Source organism: Puntigrus tetrazona, chromosome 8, assembly GCF_018831695.1.
Source record: "Puntigrus tetrazona isolate hp1 chromosome 8, ASM1883169v1, whole genome shotgun sequence".
NCBI lineage: Eukaryota > Metazoa > Chordata > Actinopteri > Cypriniformes > Cyprinidae > Puntigrus > Puntigrus tetrazona.
In genome coordinates, this window is record NC_056706.1 from 16,586,376 (window position 1) to 16,601,160 (window position 14,785).

At 36.2% G+C, this 14,785-nt stretch overlaps 2 protein-coding genes across 35 annotated transcripts in view; both read left to right on the plus strand.

The window, feature by feature from the left end:
• The window catches only part of LOC122350471 (RIMS-binding protein 2-like), a 104,042-nt gene extending 91,363 nt beyond the window's left edge, over positions 1 to 12,679 (plus strand). For 14 of the 33 annotated variants that reach the window (XM_043246956.1, XM_043246968.1, XM_043246964.1 and 11 more), the window contains 8 exons: positions 2,061 to 2,227; positions 2,669 to 2,837; positions 3,197 to 3,259; positions 4,039 to 4,142; positions 5,279 to 5,311; positions 7,215 to 7,286; positions 7,452 to 7,586; positions 10,711 to 12,679. In XM_043246956.1, coding sequence (XP_043102891.1) covers positions 2,061 to 2,227; positions 2,669 to 2,837; positions 3,197 to 3,259; positions 4,039 to 4,142; positions 5,279 to 5,311; positions 7,215 to 7,286; positions 7,452 to 7,586; positions 10,711 to 10,899 — 932 coding nt within the window. In that variant the 3' untranslated portion in view covers positions 10,900 to 12,679. Of the gene's footprint in view, positions 1 to 2,060; positions 2,228 to 2,668; positions 2,838 to 3,196; positions 3,260 to 4,038; positions 4,143 to 5,278; positions 5,312 to 7,214; positions 7,287 to 7,451; positions 7,587 to 7,697; positions 8,893 to 9,741 lie in introns of those variants that run through there. The other 19 variants (XM_043246966.1, XM_043246975.1, XM_043246979.1 and 16 more) reach the window with 10 other exon arrangements.
• Positions 12,680 to 13,961: 1,282 nt separating this feature from the next.
• The window catches only part of adgrd1 (adhesion G protein-coupled receptor D1), a 42,279-nt gene continuing 41,455 nt past the window's right edge, over positions 13,962 to 14,785 (plus strand). The window contains exons 1-2 of one of the 2 annotated variants that reach the window (XM_043246614.1): positions 13,962 to 14,298; positions 14,382 to 14,418. In XM_043246614.1, the coding sequence (XP_043102549.1) occupies positions 14,248 to 14,298; positions 14,382 to 14,418 (88 nt within the window). In that variant the 5' untranslated portion in view covers positions 13,962 to 14,247. The remainder of the gene's footprint in view (positions 14,299 to 14,381; positions 14,419 to 14,785) is intronic. The other variant, XM_043246616.1, reaches the window with a different exon arrangement.

Sequence of the window (14,785 nt, forward strand, 5' to 3'; positions counted from 1 at the left end):
CTTATTTTTGAGATTAAAGAAGATAGACTGGTTTTCAGTGATGTACAGTTTCACAGCAATATAGAACAGTTGCTTGGCTTTTCCTGCTAATTATATTTATTTTATATGAATTATATATATTATATACTTACTGCATTACCATTATACATTACCAATTATTTAACAATTATTAGGAAAACCTGCCTTTCTTTAAAACTGTTTGTGTAACTAACTCTAAACCTACTCTGAAACTCAGACTTTGTCCAACTAGCTTTGCATAACAGGGCAGAGGTTATCTAACATCTAACCTACTTCTTAAAGCTGATATATAAACTGTTAGCATACTTTTGTCCTAAACCTAAACTCCATTTAAAACACCAATTCAGCATAGCAGAGTACATCTTTCAGGTGATTTCATGGGGTCTTTAAATGATTATTTCTTAACTTAATGCAAGTTAAGCTCTACTGATTGTTTATGTGACATGCTGGTTATCACAGATGGAAATTTAGGTTCTTTCGATTTCTAAAAAATAACAGTGCCTCACAGCAGTTCTACCCGAATACATAGAAAAAAAAATAATTGAAAATTATCCCAAAAGGGGACAAGACTTAAACGTAATACATAAGATTTTGACAGTATTGCTTTACTAAACTTTTCAAAATGAAGCCATGTACAATCCTGTTATGTCAATGCAAAACCCTTAGACCTCATTATAATTATATGGACAAAAAAAAATGTACTGTAACTACTACACAGAAGTTCAGTGGTAGTCTTAGCATTAAAATATGGGTTGTACAGTTAAAATAGCACATATATTAAGACAAAAATCCAAGCATGCATGTCTTTTAACCTATAGATTGCATATGTAGTATTGTAAACAATCATAAATCTGAATCATATCTCAGATACAGTTACTAGAGCTTTACTTGTATTGCTAACCTTCAAAAAGAACAGAAGCTGCCTTTACCTTAGATTAATAAATATGCAGAAGCCTCTCATTAACATATGAAATACAAAGATGGATGAGGTGTATTTATTTTGCTATTTTTTCTATTCATTCACCTTTTATGTACATTTAGGTTTTAATCAAGAAGTAATTTTTATTTATGTACATTTTACCTTTATTTTCCCCAATGTTAATTTGTCTTTATTTCAGTTACAGATAACTAGGATTAGGTTAGGCTTTCGGTCTGTTTAAGGGTGATTGCTCCTTTCTTTGTGCTCATTGTGTGGTCTAAAACACCAGACAGTGTTTGTGAACCCCTCTTCTCCTCCTCTTGCTCCCCTTGTTGCCTTTTTCCTCATCAACCATCTTTTACTGAGCTTCCTGTGAGATTCTCGACTGTTTAATTTGCATGAATATGTTTCTTCTGTTGGGTGTTGTAAGACTGCACACCATAAAAGCATAGATGCCAGCCTTAATGGAGAAGTATGAAAATGACTGTGATTTTAAATGCTGCTTGTGAACGTTCTACATATCCTTATCAGTAAAGAGGTGCATGATTCGCTTCTATCAGCTCCATATACCCATTAATTAACTGGCATGGTCTACTATTTACTTCTCTCTAAGACGTTGGTGTATGATTGAGATTAGTAGTGGATCATTCCATTAAAGTATCGGTAATGAGTTGCTGCATGTCTGTCCAAAAATGATTTTTTTTACAGTAAAACAGCAATGTTTTTGTCCTTTCCTTGTTCTTTTAATATGCATGCCAGTTTCAAACCTGTTCTTGCCGCATTCGTCTGTTTTCAGTATGCTCGTGTATTATCCCACTGGTGTGCTGTGAACCAGGCAATTTTACTGTATAGAGAACATGCATATGTGTCAAGTGTGGTTAGCATTTTTATCAGTTTATGATGTTAATATTTAGTTTTAATATGTAGCCTAACTTTAAGGAGGAGTGGTACATAATATAGTCCATATATCAGCATATTGTATTTTCTTAATACTGTTTAGCTGTTACAGATTAATGCCTCTGAGTATATCGATTATTATCGGTTGTGTGCTACGGTCTCTTTTTGGCTTTAGTTGTCCTTTGGTTTCTGTGTGTAGCAGAAGCTTGCCTCTCCTGTGTTTCAGATGGTTATGGAGGACGAGACCGACGGTCTCCAGACTACTATGAATCAGAGCCAGAGGACTTGTCCCGAATATTTGTGGCCATGTTTGACTATGACCCCCTGTCAATGTCTCCTAACCCTGATGCTGCTGTAGAGGAACTTCCCTTCAAGGAGGGCCAGATCATAAAGGTTTGATATGAACTGGATGGTGTTGAGCTGTTCTCAACTTGTTTAATTCCATAGATTGTTTTTCATTTCTCCCCAACTTGAAGACTTTTTACTTCTACTCCATTTAGCGATGCATTGATAATTCTGTTTTTATATAAATCTATTGATACATACATTTGATATAGTTTAGTATTATTTCTTATACTTTCTTACTATTTATACACACACACACACATATATGTGTGTTTGTGTGTGTGGATTAATTCATTAATAATTGTATACATAAAAAATAATACAATTAGTTATTAACTTACAAATGAAAATAATGATAGATAGAAAGACAGAAAGCATTAGAAAATTGCTAGCATACCAAATTGAGCTGAGCAGTAGTGCAGGACATTAGAGAGTGTAATTAAAAATGCAATGAATCGAGTTCAATTCTGGCCCTGCTGTGTTGTCCAGGTGTTTGGAGAGAAGGACACAGATGGATTCTATAGGGCAGAGATCTGTGGCCGCAGGGGGCTCATCCCCTGTAACATGGTCTCTGAGATCCAGACAGATGATGATGAAATGATGGACCAGCTGCTCAAACAGGGGTTTCTTCCTCTCAACACGCCCATTGAGAAAATAGGTATGAACTAACAGGTAGTTTGTACTGAGCCCCTGTCCCTGTCCTCTTACCCCTCTGCGCTTCATTCTCTGACTATTCACTTGTTTCTGAATTATTAACACGTTGCTAGTCTGCCAGTCCTCTATCTTTTTCTATGCTATTTTTTAAATAATTGTTAAATTCTATCATCATGTCATTCCAAACCTATATGACTTTTCTTTCATCTGAGGAAAACAAAAGGAATCATAGCAATTTGTCACAGACAGATTATTCCTTTAAATCGTGTGCCTTCCTTACCTTCATTCTTTCCTCCTCTCTCTCTCTCTCTCTCTCTCTCTTTCTCTTCCATTTCTTTCTTGCTTTCCTCTTTTCTGTTCAAGTAAACTGTAATAGGTTCAAAGATGGCCGTTCAGTTAATCGCAGGTCCAGGAAGTCTAAGAGAGGTTTGTGCCCACACAATTTCTTCACCAGTTTTCTCATTCAAACCTTCTTTACTTTTTCACTTAAGTGCCTTTTCACAGCTCACCTACAAGTTTCCCTTTAACACCTGAATGTCATACAAGCATGACTACTTTTTTCTGTTCCCACTGACACCTCATACAGGAAATAATGCAGATTGAACAGTGGGGTCCAAAAGTCTGAAACTGCTCTTAAAATGTTTCTGTTTTGTATTTTAGAGCATCTTGAGGTTATATCTGAGCATTTATAATGAATTCACATGATTGTCACACGTTTACTTTTTATTTTTTTTTGTTTTTTTTTGTCTCAAACTCTAATGTTTCCATTTCTAATTTGAAATGTTCAATATGCTGTAGACTCAAACTTTTGGACCTCACAGCTCAGAATAGTGGACGTTTGATTTCGATACTAATAACTTGTTTACTAAATGTGCCTTTTATTGTTGTTAAAAATGATACTATTAAATGTCGTTGGTTGTGTACGTTTTTCCTGTTTTGGCTTAGACAGTAGAAAGCACTTCAACACTTCACGAAAAGTTGGTAATATGCAATTCTAAATTTGTCCATTAGAGAGCAAAAAAAGAGAGGAATTACATCTAAAGGAGTGTGTTTAATTTCATTATAAACAAGGCCTGCTGTCATTCATAAATCGTGCTCTTTTTTCACATATTTAAGTGTTTAATTTCAATTATCAACATTTTAGTTATCAGAAACTACCTTGGTTTACTTTTTTATGTGTTTGTTCTCAAATTCTTTTTTTCCAGAGAGGAACAAAAGGAGTGGAAGGCAGCACCCGGTGTCGACTCGGAGGATGGTGGCCCTGTATGACTATGACCCAAGAGAGAGCTCTCCTAATGTGGATGTGGAGGTACTAATGGAGTTCATTTTGTGTGTGCTTTTTCTTGCACTTACAGTCTCATCTCATAAGCTTCTGATTTTACGCTGGCTTGCCTGGTTGTCTGCCTCTGTAATAGCCATCAAATTCATTTTCAGCTTATTTTCCTTGCTTTTGCTTGTACGATGTGGTTTGTATTTTTTTATTTATGTTTTTGTTACATTTCAGATGGCAAATGGCAGCTCTAAAGGTTAAGTTCTCGTTAAAAAGATAATTAAATTGTGTCATTGTGTCAGTCCTATATGACTGCCATCTGTGAACTTAATATTTTAAAGTTAAAGTGTCAAATTTCTATACTAAAGATACTATGCCAAATACCCCTTTCTACCGCAGTGTCTTTTATCATTTATAATTTATTTATGTTTTTGAGTTTTCATTTTAATTGTACTTTGGGTTTGAGTAATGTTCTTTATTTTTCTATTTAGCTTTTTCTATCTACATTTGTATAATTTTAGTGCTGATATGGAAATATTTATTGCAGTTAGTTTTCAAGGCTACATTTATAATTTAAGTGTATAATTTCAAAGAGTAGCTTTTTCATTAATATAAATATATACAGTATTATATTTCAGTTTTATTTCAGTTGCTAAAAACTATTGTAATCATTTTAGTTTTAGATAACAGTAACAAAACTGGCCCGTCATAGTTCGGCCAACATATAGTCCCACCCAACAATCTTTACCTTTAAAATTGGTAATAAGCACTGTTTAATGTATCTATCAGAGGGCATCAAAATAGAATAACATCAAGTTTAATGATTCATATTACCATCCTGACAACCAGGCCTGCTGTCATTCATAAATCATGCTGTGCTTCTTTTTTTTACATATATACTTGTGTTTAAGTGTAATTGTACTAAATATAAAACTTTTAATAAAAATGTCAACCAAAAAAGGGAAAATAATACATTATAAAAACATATAACTGCTTGAAATGTGTTTTACTAGTAGTAACACCCATCAGATTTGTTCAGTTCAGCTCCAAATATATATATAAAAGAATTTTAGAAGGTTAGATCAGCTAATAACTATATATTATAATTAGCATTTCCAAGTCTTTTACACCCCATTGTCACTTACTGTCACCTTTGCATTGCCGCTGGCGCACAGGCCCGCTATGGGGGCAGCTTGCAGAGTGAGGAGGTGAGTGTGGAAGGAAGTAGTGAGTCTTCACTCACTGGGCCTGTGCCAAATGACACTCTATTTCCTGCTGAGGGAGCTCACTGCACTGCATCAGCACCTGTACTGTGTGGACATCTCACTTAACGGGAACCCAAACATCATAGTGCATGTGCAATACATTTGCATTTCATACTGAATGTGTCTTAAAGCCTTCATAATTTGCTTGATGAATGATTCTCTAAGGAAATAAGCGTAGCGGGACGCTTAATATTCCATCATGGTAGTGTTAGTGTCATGCTTTAGTGAACCTGGAAATGCAATTCAATGAATTCCAATGTGCATGCATGTATTCATCAGATATTGTGAATCATTATAATGCATTTATGAAGGCTTTGTTTCAGGCTGTTGAGAAGTCTGCTCTGCTGTAAGTGAGTGAGTTCCTGTGAATGGAATAGGGAATGGTTATTTGTGACACTGAGATCTCTGTGTGTGGTTTTTGCTGTCGTTGGACTGGAGGTAAAGGGTTACACAATCACTTTGGCTTGTGAACACAGCTCCCAGTCTGACAGTGAGGACCTGCCTTGCCCAGTGTTGGTTGATCTGTGTTTGTATTTCACAAGTTTGGTGGATGTTGTTTTGGACCTGAAGTAGAGAATGTTGCTATAAATTATTGCTATTTCATTTTCTTTCTAAAAAGGTACATTGAGATACATAGATATCTGACATTACATAGGTTTGTTTTATGGTATATATATATAGAGAGAGAGAGAAAGAGAGAGAGAAAGAGAAAGAGAAAGAGAAAGAGAGAGAGAGAGAGAGAGAGAGAGAGAGAGAGAGAGACAGAGAGAGAGCGGCGTAAATCTTGTGTAAATTGAATATGTAGATTTTAACAATGTCAAAAGTTATTATATATTAACAATGTCAAATAGTGTATAAGTGTCCAAAATTTAAAAAAGAGCCCATATATATATACAGACAGGACAGATGGATATAGATGGACAGACAGATAGATACATAGATAGAGATGATGTAAAGATGGACGTATAGACAGATGCATGGTCAGATAGATAGAAGGATGGATGCACAGATGGATAGCTGTTTAGACTAATTATAGATAAATAGATATACAGGCAGAATGCTTAGATAGATGGAAGGATAGATGGACATGGATGGATGGATGGATAGACAGATGGATAGATGGCTGTTTAGACAGACAGATACTGATTTAAAGATAGATGTATAGATGGATGCATGGTCAGATAGATAAATGAGAGAACGGATGGGCGTAGATTGATGGATAGATGAACAGAGAGACAGATGTGAAGTTAAATGACAGATGGATAGCGAATAAGATTATTGATAGACAGACAGATAGATGGCTATATAGACGGACAATAGACAGACGGACATAGATAGACTGATGTAAAGATGAACATATAAATGGATGCATGGTCATATAGAGAGAAGGACGTATAGATGGACATGGATGGACAGACAGATAGCTGTTTAGATGGATGATAGACAGACAGACAGACAGACAGACAGACAGACAGACAGACAGACGGATGTATATACAGATGGATGGATAGAAGCACAGATGAAGTAGATAGACAGACAGACAGACAGCTGTTTAGACGGATGATAGACAGACAGACAGACAGACGGATGTATATACAGATGGATGGATAGAAGCACAGATGAAGTAGATAGACAGACAGACAGACAGGCACACAGACAGACAGACAACTGGTTAGATGGATGATAGGCAGATAGAAAGACAGACAGGCTGATTTATGATTGATTGATCCTTTTAAGTGATTAATACATCTACATTGTGGTTGTAACTGTTGCATATTAAATTAGCTCTGTGACAGTTATGAAGGATGACTGAAATCTAACATGTTTTACTTTTTCTGTCCTTCAGGCTGAGCTGACGTTCTGTGCCGGCGATGTGATAACAGTGTTTGGAGAGATCGATGAGGATGGCTTTTATTACGTGAGTGGATTATTTACACCATCTCCGTTTTTGGCGCAAACACTGTAAACACCTAATGCTGTTCTTTCGTGTTCGAGGTTATTCCCGCTTTCAGCCCTGAACACAGGAGAGCAGCCGCACTGGGATTTAGCCTTAGATGCATGATGTCCTCTGTTTTCCGTTCAGGGGGAGCTCAATGGACACAAGGGTCTGGTCCCCTCCAACTTTCTTGAAGAAGTGCCTGATGACGTGGAGGTTTACCTCACCAACACCCCGAGCCGTCACCCCCAGGACCACCCGTCCCGGACAAAGAACAAAAGGGTACATCCTGTTTCACACTAGCCCTCTGTCATCCATTCGCTCTTTTTTTAATCTCCTTCCTGCTCCGCTGTTTTTTTCCTCTTCTCCGTCTGTGTTTGTGTTGTGTGACAGCCGGTTGCTTTTTTGATGGATCATTGAAGGAAAACAGAAAACAAAAGAGAGACAGCTTACTAAACACAGAGACGTACCGTAAAATACAAGACTGAGGAACCTTTATTTTTTATGTAAGATGTTCTGCGGAGGAGAAATGTGAACTGTTAATGAAATTGCATATTCATAAAGCATTGTTTGGAAAAGAAGAATTCACACAAAGAGACGTGCCAGTGATTATTAGTTGTTTATTGTTATCATTTCTGGAAAAAGAAGCACTAAATGACTCTATTATTTTTTACCTAATTCACAAGTGAGGCATTGCAATAGATGCTTTATGAATGTAACTGTGTTTAAAAGTGAAATCAATTTATAATAGAGGAGATAGTTTTGATGTACAGAGAACTGAATCCATGTAGAACTGTAGAACTGCATGCTTTTTCTTTCAGAATGCTTCGACACCACCGTGAAATTTTTTTAGGTGCTTTAACGGGTTGCGACGTTAAAGAAAAACAACAAAAAAAAAAACAACAACAACCTTAAACCCTTTTGTATATGTTTCCAAAAGAATTGTTTTTTGTATATTGCTGATATATAAGACTATCAACTTAAAGAAAGACACAAAACAAATGTTGCAAGTAGAGAGTTATCCAGAATGATTTATCTGTAGATGTAGATATTGTACAATGGTCTGTATAAAAAAAGAGAGAGAAAAAATATATATATATATAATTGCTGATGGATGTTCTGCTCAATCATCAGGACCCATCAAGGTTTTTCTGTACTGAAAGTTTTGTGATTCTTTTCTCATATTCATTGTGCAGACAATTGAGATGCATTACATCATGGCATTGTTTTTTTTCCTCACTTTGCTTGGCAAAACAGAAGAAGAGTGTTCATTTCACTCCGTAACGGCTCAGTATCTGTCACGTAAGTGAGCAACAGAGGATACCACAGACAACGCTGTCCTCGTCTAATGCACACGACGCGGGGGCCTTATTGCTCCTGGTATGCACAAAACACATATATGACACATTCACACAAACCATTAAAACCGCTCACAGTCTACGTAAAACATTACGTTGATGCCTAAATTTTGCATTGTTTAAATGACTATTTGTATTTTTATTTTAATATATATTTTATTATTATTGAAATGTTTCATTGACATGTCCTAATTAATGTTTATTTATTAATATTTAGATTTTTGTTTATATTTTTAATTTATCATTTATATCATATATTAACACAATCACGTGTATTTTTAAGGTTTGTAATTTTGTTAAAGATCAAAAATCATTTAAAATATTTTTATTGAAGCTGTGTGTGTATCGTATCATTTTAATTGATTGCACATTTTAAAACTGGCAGTACACACGCTATCCATACAGATAAATGCGCTGACCAAGTTGCTCATCGAAACACCCCAATAATTGTCATAACCTGCAGGAATTCACGTGTCATATTTTTGTGCATCGGTTCACGGTACGGCTGCTCAGAGAGCTGTGATTGGTCCACTGCTGTCAGTGCATTAGACAGGCACAGCTGGTATCTTCAGTTGTTTCTCTGGGTGTTGTCCATTATAATGTTCGTCTTTCATTGACTCCTACTGTAAGTCATAAGAAGCTATAAGGCCATTGTTGCACGGTCAGAATTGGACCCCTGACCCCCTTACCCCCACCCCTTCTCTTCTCTAATGTTTGCAGTTTAGTAGACTCCTAGTGTACGCCCTGGGACAAACCCTCTCCTCTCCTGTAGCTGTGCACCCTATCATACCACACTGAGCACGAATTCACATGAAACGCTTTTGAACTGGATTTTGGACATTGGCAAGGTCAGCCAGATCACAAAGGTGTGTGTGCGAGTGTGTGTGAGAAGGGTGCACTCTTTCCATTAACTCTAGGAGTGATCAAACATGTCCGGCAAGCATCAGTATCATTACCTTGATCTATCTAAAGAGTAGATTTTAGTTATATACTGTTTCCTAAACTTGATTGAATTATTTTTTTTTTTAAGTTTATGCATTCTTGCAGCCACTTTTGTAAATGAAGCTTTTTTAAAGCAGGTTTGATTTGGCTCCAACACCCTTGGTGAAGTTACCATGCTGAAAGGTGATAGATTACTTCAAAAGACTGGTAAATTAAATACTTATCTTCTCTTTTCATTACCATTCTAGAGTATGTTGCTGTTAGCATACATATTAATTTAAATGTTGTCTTATGCAACTATAAAACTGATATTAAGGGCAAATTGTGGCATGTAAAAGATGTTTTTGCTGTTAAAGAAATAGTTCACTCAAAACGGAAATTTGCTGACAGTTTACTCGTCCCTTGGCCATCCAAGATGTAGATGAGCTTGTTTTTCATCAGAACGGATCTGGTTAAATTTAGCACTTGCTAAGTGAATGGGTGCCGTCAGTATGAGAGACCAAATATTGCTTGCTTCAATGAAAAATGTATCTTGTCACATTGTGATGTTTGTTCCAGCTGTTTGGACTCTCTCATTCTCACAGCACCCATTCACTCCATTAGTGAGCAAGTGTTTTTTTTTAAGAAGCAAACTTATCTACATCTTGGATGGCCTGAGGGCGAGTATATTCTCAGCAAAAACCTTTAAGGAGTTCCTAATCAGTAGGTTGTAACTAAAAATGAGATTACTGTCATGTCACTGTGTATAAGTAGTAAATATCTCATATTTTGTTGCACTTGCAGTCTGAGCAAGTAATGTTTTAATCAAAATTTAGCTATAATCTGAAGCGAAGCGCACTCGATTTTGAGTTTCACCACATATCGTTTGTAGATTACTGTTTAAAACTCCGCCCCCTACTGTCTGGGTGTGTTATTCATGATGCAAAATATACTATTAAACAAATAATTGACTGTATGGTGACCCTGCTGGGACAGAAAGGACTGTGAGAGGAGATGGAGTGTCTGTTGTAAAGTAATGACATTGAGATGCTTTAAAAGGCAAAGAAACACCTTCTTTTCTTTTTAAACGTCCGGCCCTGAACTGTCCCTTGCGGGTCTTCCGTTAGGTTCCCGTGGAAAAAGCGGGCCCTCCCAGAAGAAGTGCCACCCCCACAGTGCGCCCACACATCCCGGGGTCCGGCCCCGCAGCCCAGGGGCCCGGCAGTCCCATCCGGCGCCCCCGAGCTGACTCTAAGAAAACAGGACTGCTCTCCAAAGGAAAGAATCTATTGAAAAGGCTTGGTGCTGTCAAATAGTTTCACATAACTCTCTTCGCAGCAGCTGGGTTAAGGAGCTTGCATTTGTGGGGAATTTACCTTAGAAGGTGGAAAAAAGAGATCTTCTGTTTCTGTAATCACATGGACTGGCCGAAGAAAAGAGAATGGGAAAAGGTGGAAACTAGGGCTTTCATGACCGCAACTTAAGCTTTATGCCTTCGAAACTGTAATAGGTTCTGTTTGCCCATGTTTGATTCTTAAAAGCACAGAAATGCTCACTAACGTGAGTTACTACGATGTCTTGTTAGAAATATACAATAGATGGGATGTTCTTGGATAATACAATAAAATCTATATTTATTAAATGTAATTGTTTTATTTTGTGGATATTCAATTTATTACTATCGTTTAATAAAGTTGTTCAATATTTAATAAATTTAATGAGAACAATTATTATTATAATAAATTGAATATCTCCTAAATTTAAGATTTCTTTTTACAAATATGCTATTATTATTATTATTAAACTATATTTTTGGCACATTTTTCATCTAGACCTGCTGTTCTCAGAGAATATCCTAATAACCTAGCACAAAGTTTTAGGAGTTTAGCACAAATATGGCTTATATTTTTACACATACCATGAGGTAAAATGTGTTCTGTCACTTTTGACTGGATTCTTTTTTTTTTTTTTAAAACACTGACAGGTCATGAAACTCCTAGTGCAAGTGAGCCTCCTCATATTTGCCTTACTCAATGCACAATGGTTTGTGTTGTGTCCAGTCAGTTGGGTGAGATTTGTCTGTGTCGTGTGCAGTCATGTCGATGCTTTCGTTCATGAAAAAAAAAAACTGTATTTCCTGTGTGACCAAGTGTTGTGTTGTCTTTTGGGTATCAAAAGTAGGGAAGAAGGGATTCTAACTGTTTAAACGCTTTGGAAGGAACTAATGGCTTATGAATCCATTCATGTGCAAAACGTGCAGCTGAATGCAAAGATGTGCATAAGAATGGTTTTATTTGCAATTTATACAGAAGTACGTTGTATGTTTTTGCAAGAAGGCCCTTGATTTCCTCTTATTTAGCACAACTTATTCACAGTTTCACATGGTTATTGACTCACTGATGCCTCTCCTAGCATTCAATTCAGATAGCAAGATGCACATACTCCGTACTTGATAAAGATGAAGGAAATGAGCAATTGTGAATGTATGGCCAAGGAAAACCTTCCCGTCTCCGTGATCTGTTTTCATCCAGTCTGTACTGTAGTTCTTCTCCATGTTCATTTTATTTCTTTTTCATTTCACCCCTTCATTTTGTCCATGAACCAAGGTACTAAAAGTAGGTTTGCAAGTATGGACCGAGACTGCCAAAAAACAGGAATGTATGAGAAACATTCTGTATATCTTGTACAATTTTCAGCCAAAATTCCAGGCGTTTTAATTCATCAGAATAACTGTATTTTTTTTTTTCCTTATTCTTTTTTTTTTTTTTTTTTTGCCGAATCATTTAATCACAAGATGTTACAGAGCATCGCTTCTACATGTTTGAGTGACTGCTGCTCTTTTTGTACTTTTTGCCCATTTGTACATTCTTTTTAAATGTTTATACTTGCTTTTCAGACTGCCTTTTTTGTACATTAAACTTTATAATCTGACAGTGCAAGCTTTCCTCATGGTGTCTTCAAACCATAATGTTTTAAAGTCTGCAATTGTGTGCTAGCTTTATGAAAAAGAATTATAAGCCTATATTGATGGTTATCCAATATTGTGTGAGTGTGCATGTGAAGTTTTATATCAAAATAAATTTGATATTTTATACACACCGTTGTATGTTTATTTTATATTTATTCAAGCATGTGCAGTTTTTTTCTTTTACATTGATTTTAGTGTTTTACTTTTTCACCGAACAAACAGGACAACAGTAACGAAGAAAGGAAAAAACATAATTACGATAATAACATATAAATTAAAATATAATAACCTATAACAGAACACTGGGTGACAAAAAACATAACTGAACTGGTCGGGTAATGCATATACAAGATACAAATGAATATTGTAGAGTCTCTTAGACTTATGCATGTGTATTTAAATGATCATATTGATGATAAGTATTGCTCAAAAAGAAAAAAAGGTTTGGTCTTTTATGTCTTATATGTCTTTTATGTCTTTTATGTCTTTTATGTTTATTAATCTAATCTCTAAATATCTAAAAGTGGACATTGTTTTAGATTATTTTGAATGCTTTAGAAAAAAAACGATCTATTTACCCAATTCCTTTAATTTAGGGCACAACCACAGTTTGTGAGTTTAGGATTATGTGCAGTTTTGCATGTGAGCGAATGAGCTATTTTAGTGTAAAATATAATCACATACTTCCAAGAGATGGCGCCCAAAGTCCATAATTGCCTGCCGATGTAGCGATAGTTCTTTTATATCACTTACCACATTGTCTTCTCAAACACATTCAATACGGAACAAATTTCGTACCAACTTCTTTCCGTACCGTCCTGAACAAAGAATAACTTTTTTTTGCAGACTAACCACATTTTCATGGATTTTTTTCAACCCTGCAGCTCCACCTTATCGTTTATTATGATAATTATTAGGGTTTTTTTTATCTTTAAAAAAATGCATTCCTACTTGCAGATGCTAACCACTGGAGCAGACAGGGATCTCGAATCTCTCTTTTAATTATTATCCTAATTAGAATTGAATTTTTAATAATAATACATTGAAGCACGAAATTGTGTATATTCAGAAACGCCAATCGTGTCACGTGGTACGTGTTACTCTTCTCAACGCTGCTCTGGATAAGCCAATCACTGATGCGTTGAGACCTCCGTATATAAACTGACGGACGGAACGGAGTTCCTTTCAGATGTCGGGTATAATCGTTTTTTGTTTATGTTTTGTTCTTCGGTTCTTTTGTACCGAAGAGATTTCATTACCAAGACTCTAATGCAAAATATCTAAATTGAGTCAAAGATGCTTTCGTGAACCTCCATGCGCCCCCTGCAGGAAAAAAACCTCGTGTCCCACAGAAAACAGTGTAGTAACGTTTACCGCCCAAAGGGCTGAGCCCGCTGATGAGCGCGCGAGCGCAGCGCTTGTCCTTCATCTTCATCAGAGCTCGAGCGCAGCGCGCGACGTCCACCGACTCTAAGACGATGGATTACAAACTCTGAATTTAGTTACAACTACAAGTGACCCTCGCACCTTCCGGTCATTTTCCGACGCGCTAACTTTTTTTTTCCTTACAAATACACCCTAACTATATTTTTACACTGATATAAGCGCGATGATTTCGTTCGTTTACCATTAACGGCGCGATACAGGTTTTGAGTTCGTAACTTTTTGCAACTGCTAAAATCTCAATTTCAAAACAATGGACTTAATATACTGTAAAGTACTGCTTATGACTCTCCTGACCGTTCAGGTAAGACGTTTGTTTTATGAACAGAAGAAACGTTTGTTTTCGATGCGGGTCGCTTGATGTGTTGAACGTTTTATTTCTTTCAGGTTCGTAGTGACAGCGCGTCACCGTCACAACATCCAGGTAATCAGTGAAAAATTAACACATTATTTTCAAAATGTGCCACATGTAACCGTCGTTCCGTTGTTTTATTTAGATAATATAATTGTATAAACTAATAAAACCGTAAAAGAGGTATGTGTAATGTAGCAGGTTAATTAAATTTAGCACGGCCTTTTCGTTATGTAGGTTACTTGGTATAATAAATGTAATGATAAAAGATTAGTAATAAAAGATTGCCTTGTTGATTGACATCGACACGATTTAAACTGCCGTCTTTTTTCAAAACATCCCTTATTTGTCGTAAAACGCGGGATACGTCACCGTTATCGCAGTAATAATATCGACGGATTTAACGCCAACATTTCCGTTCACTGTGTAAATGAAGACC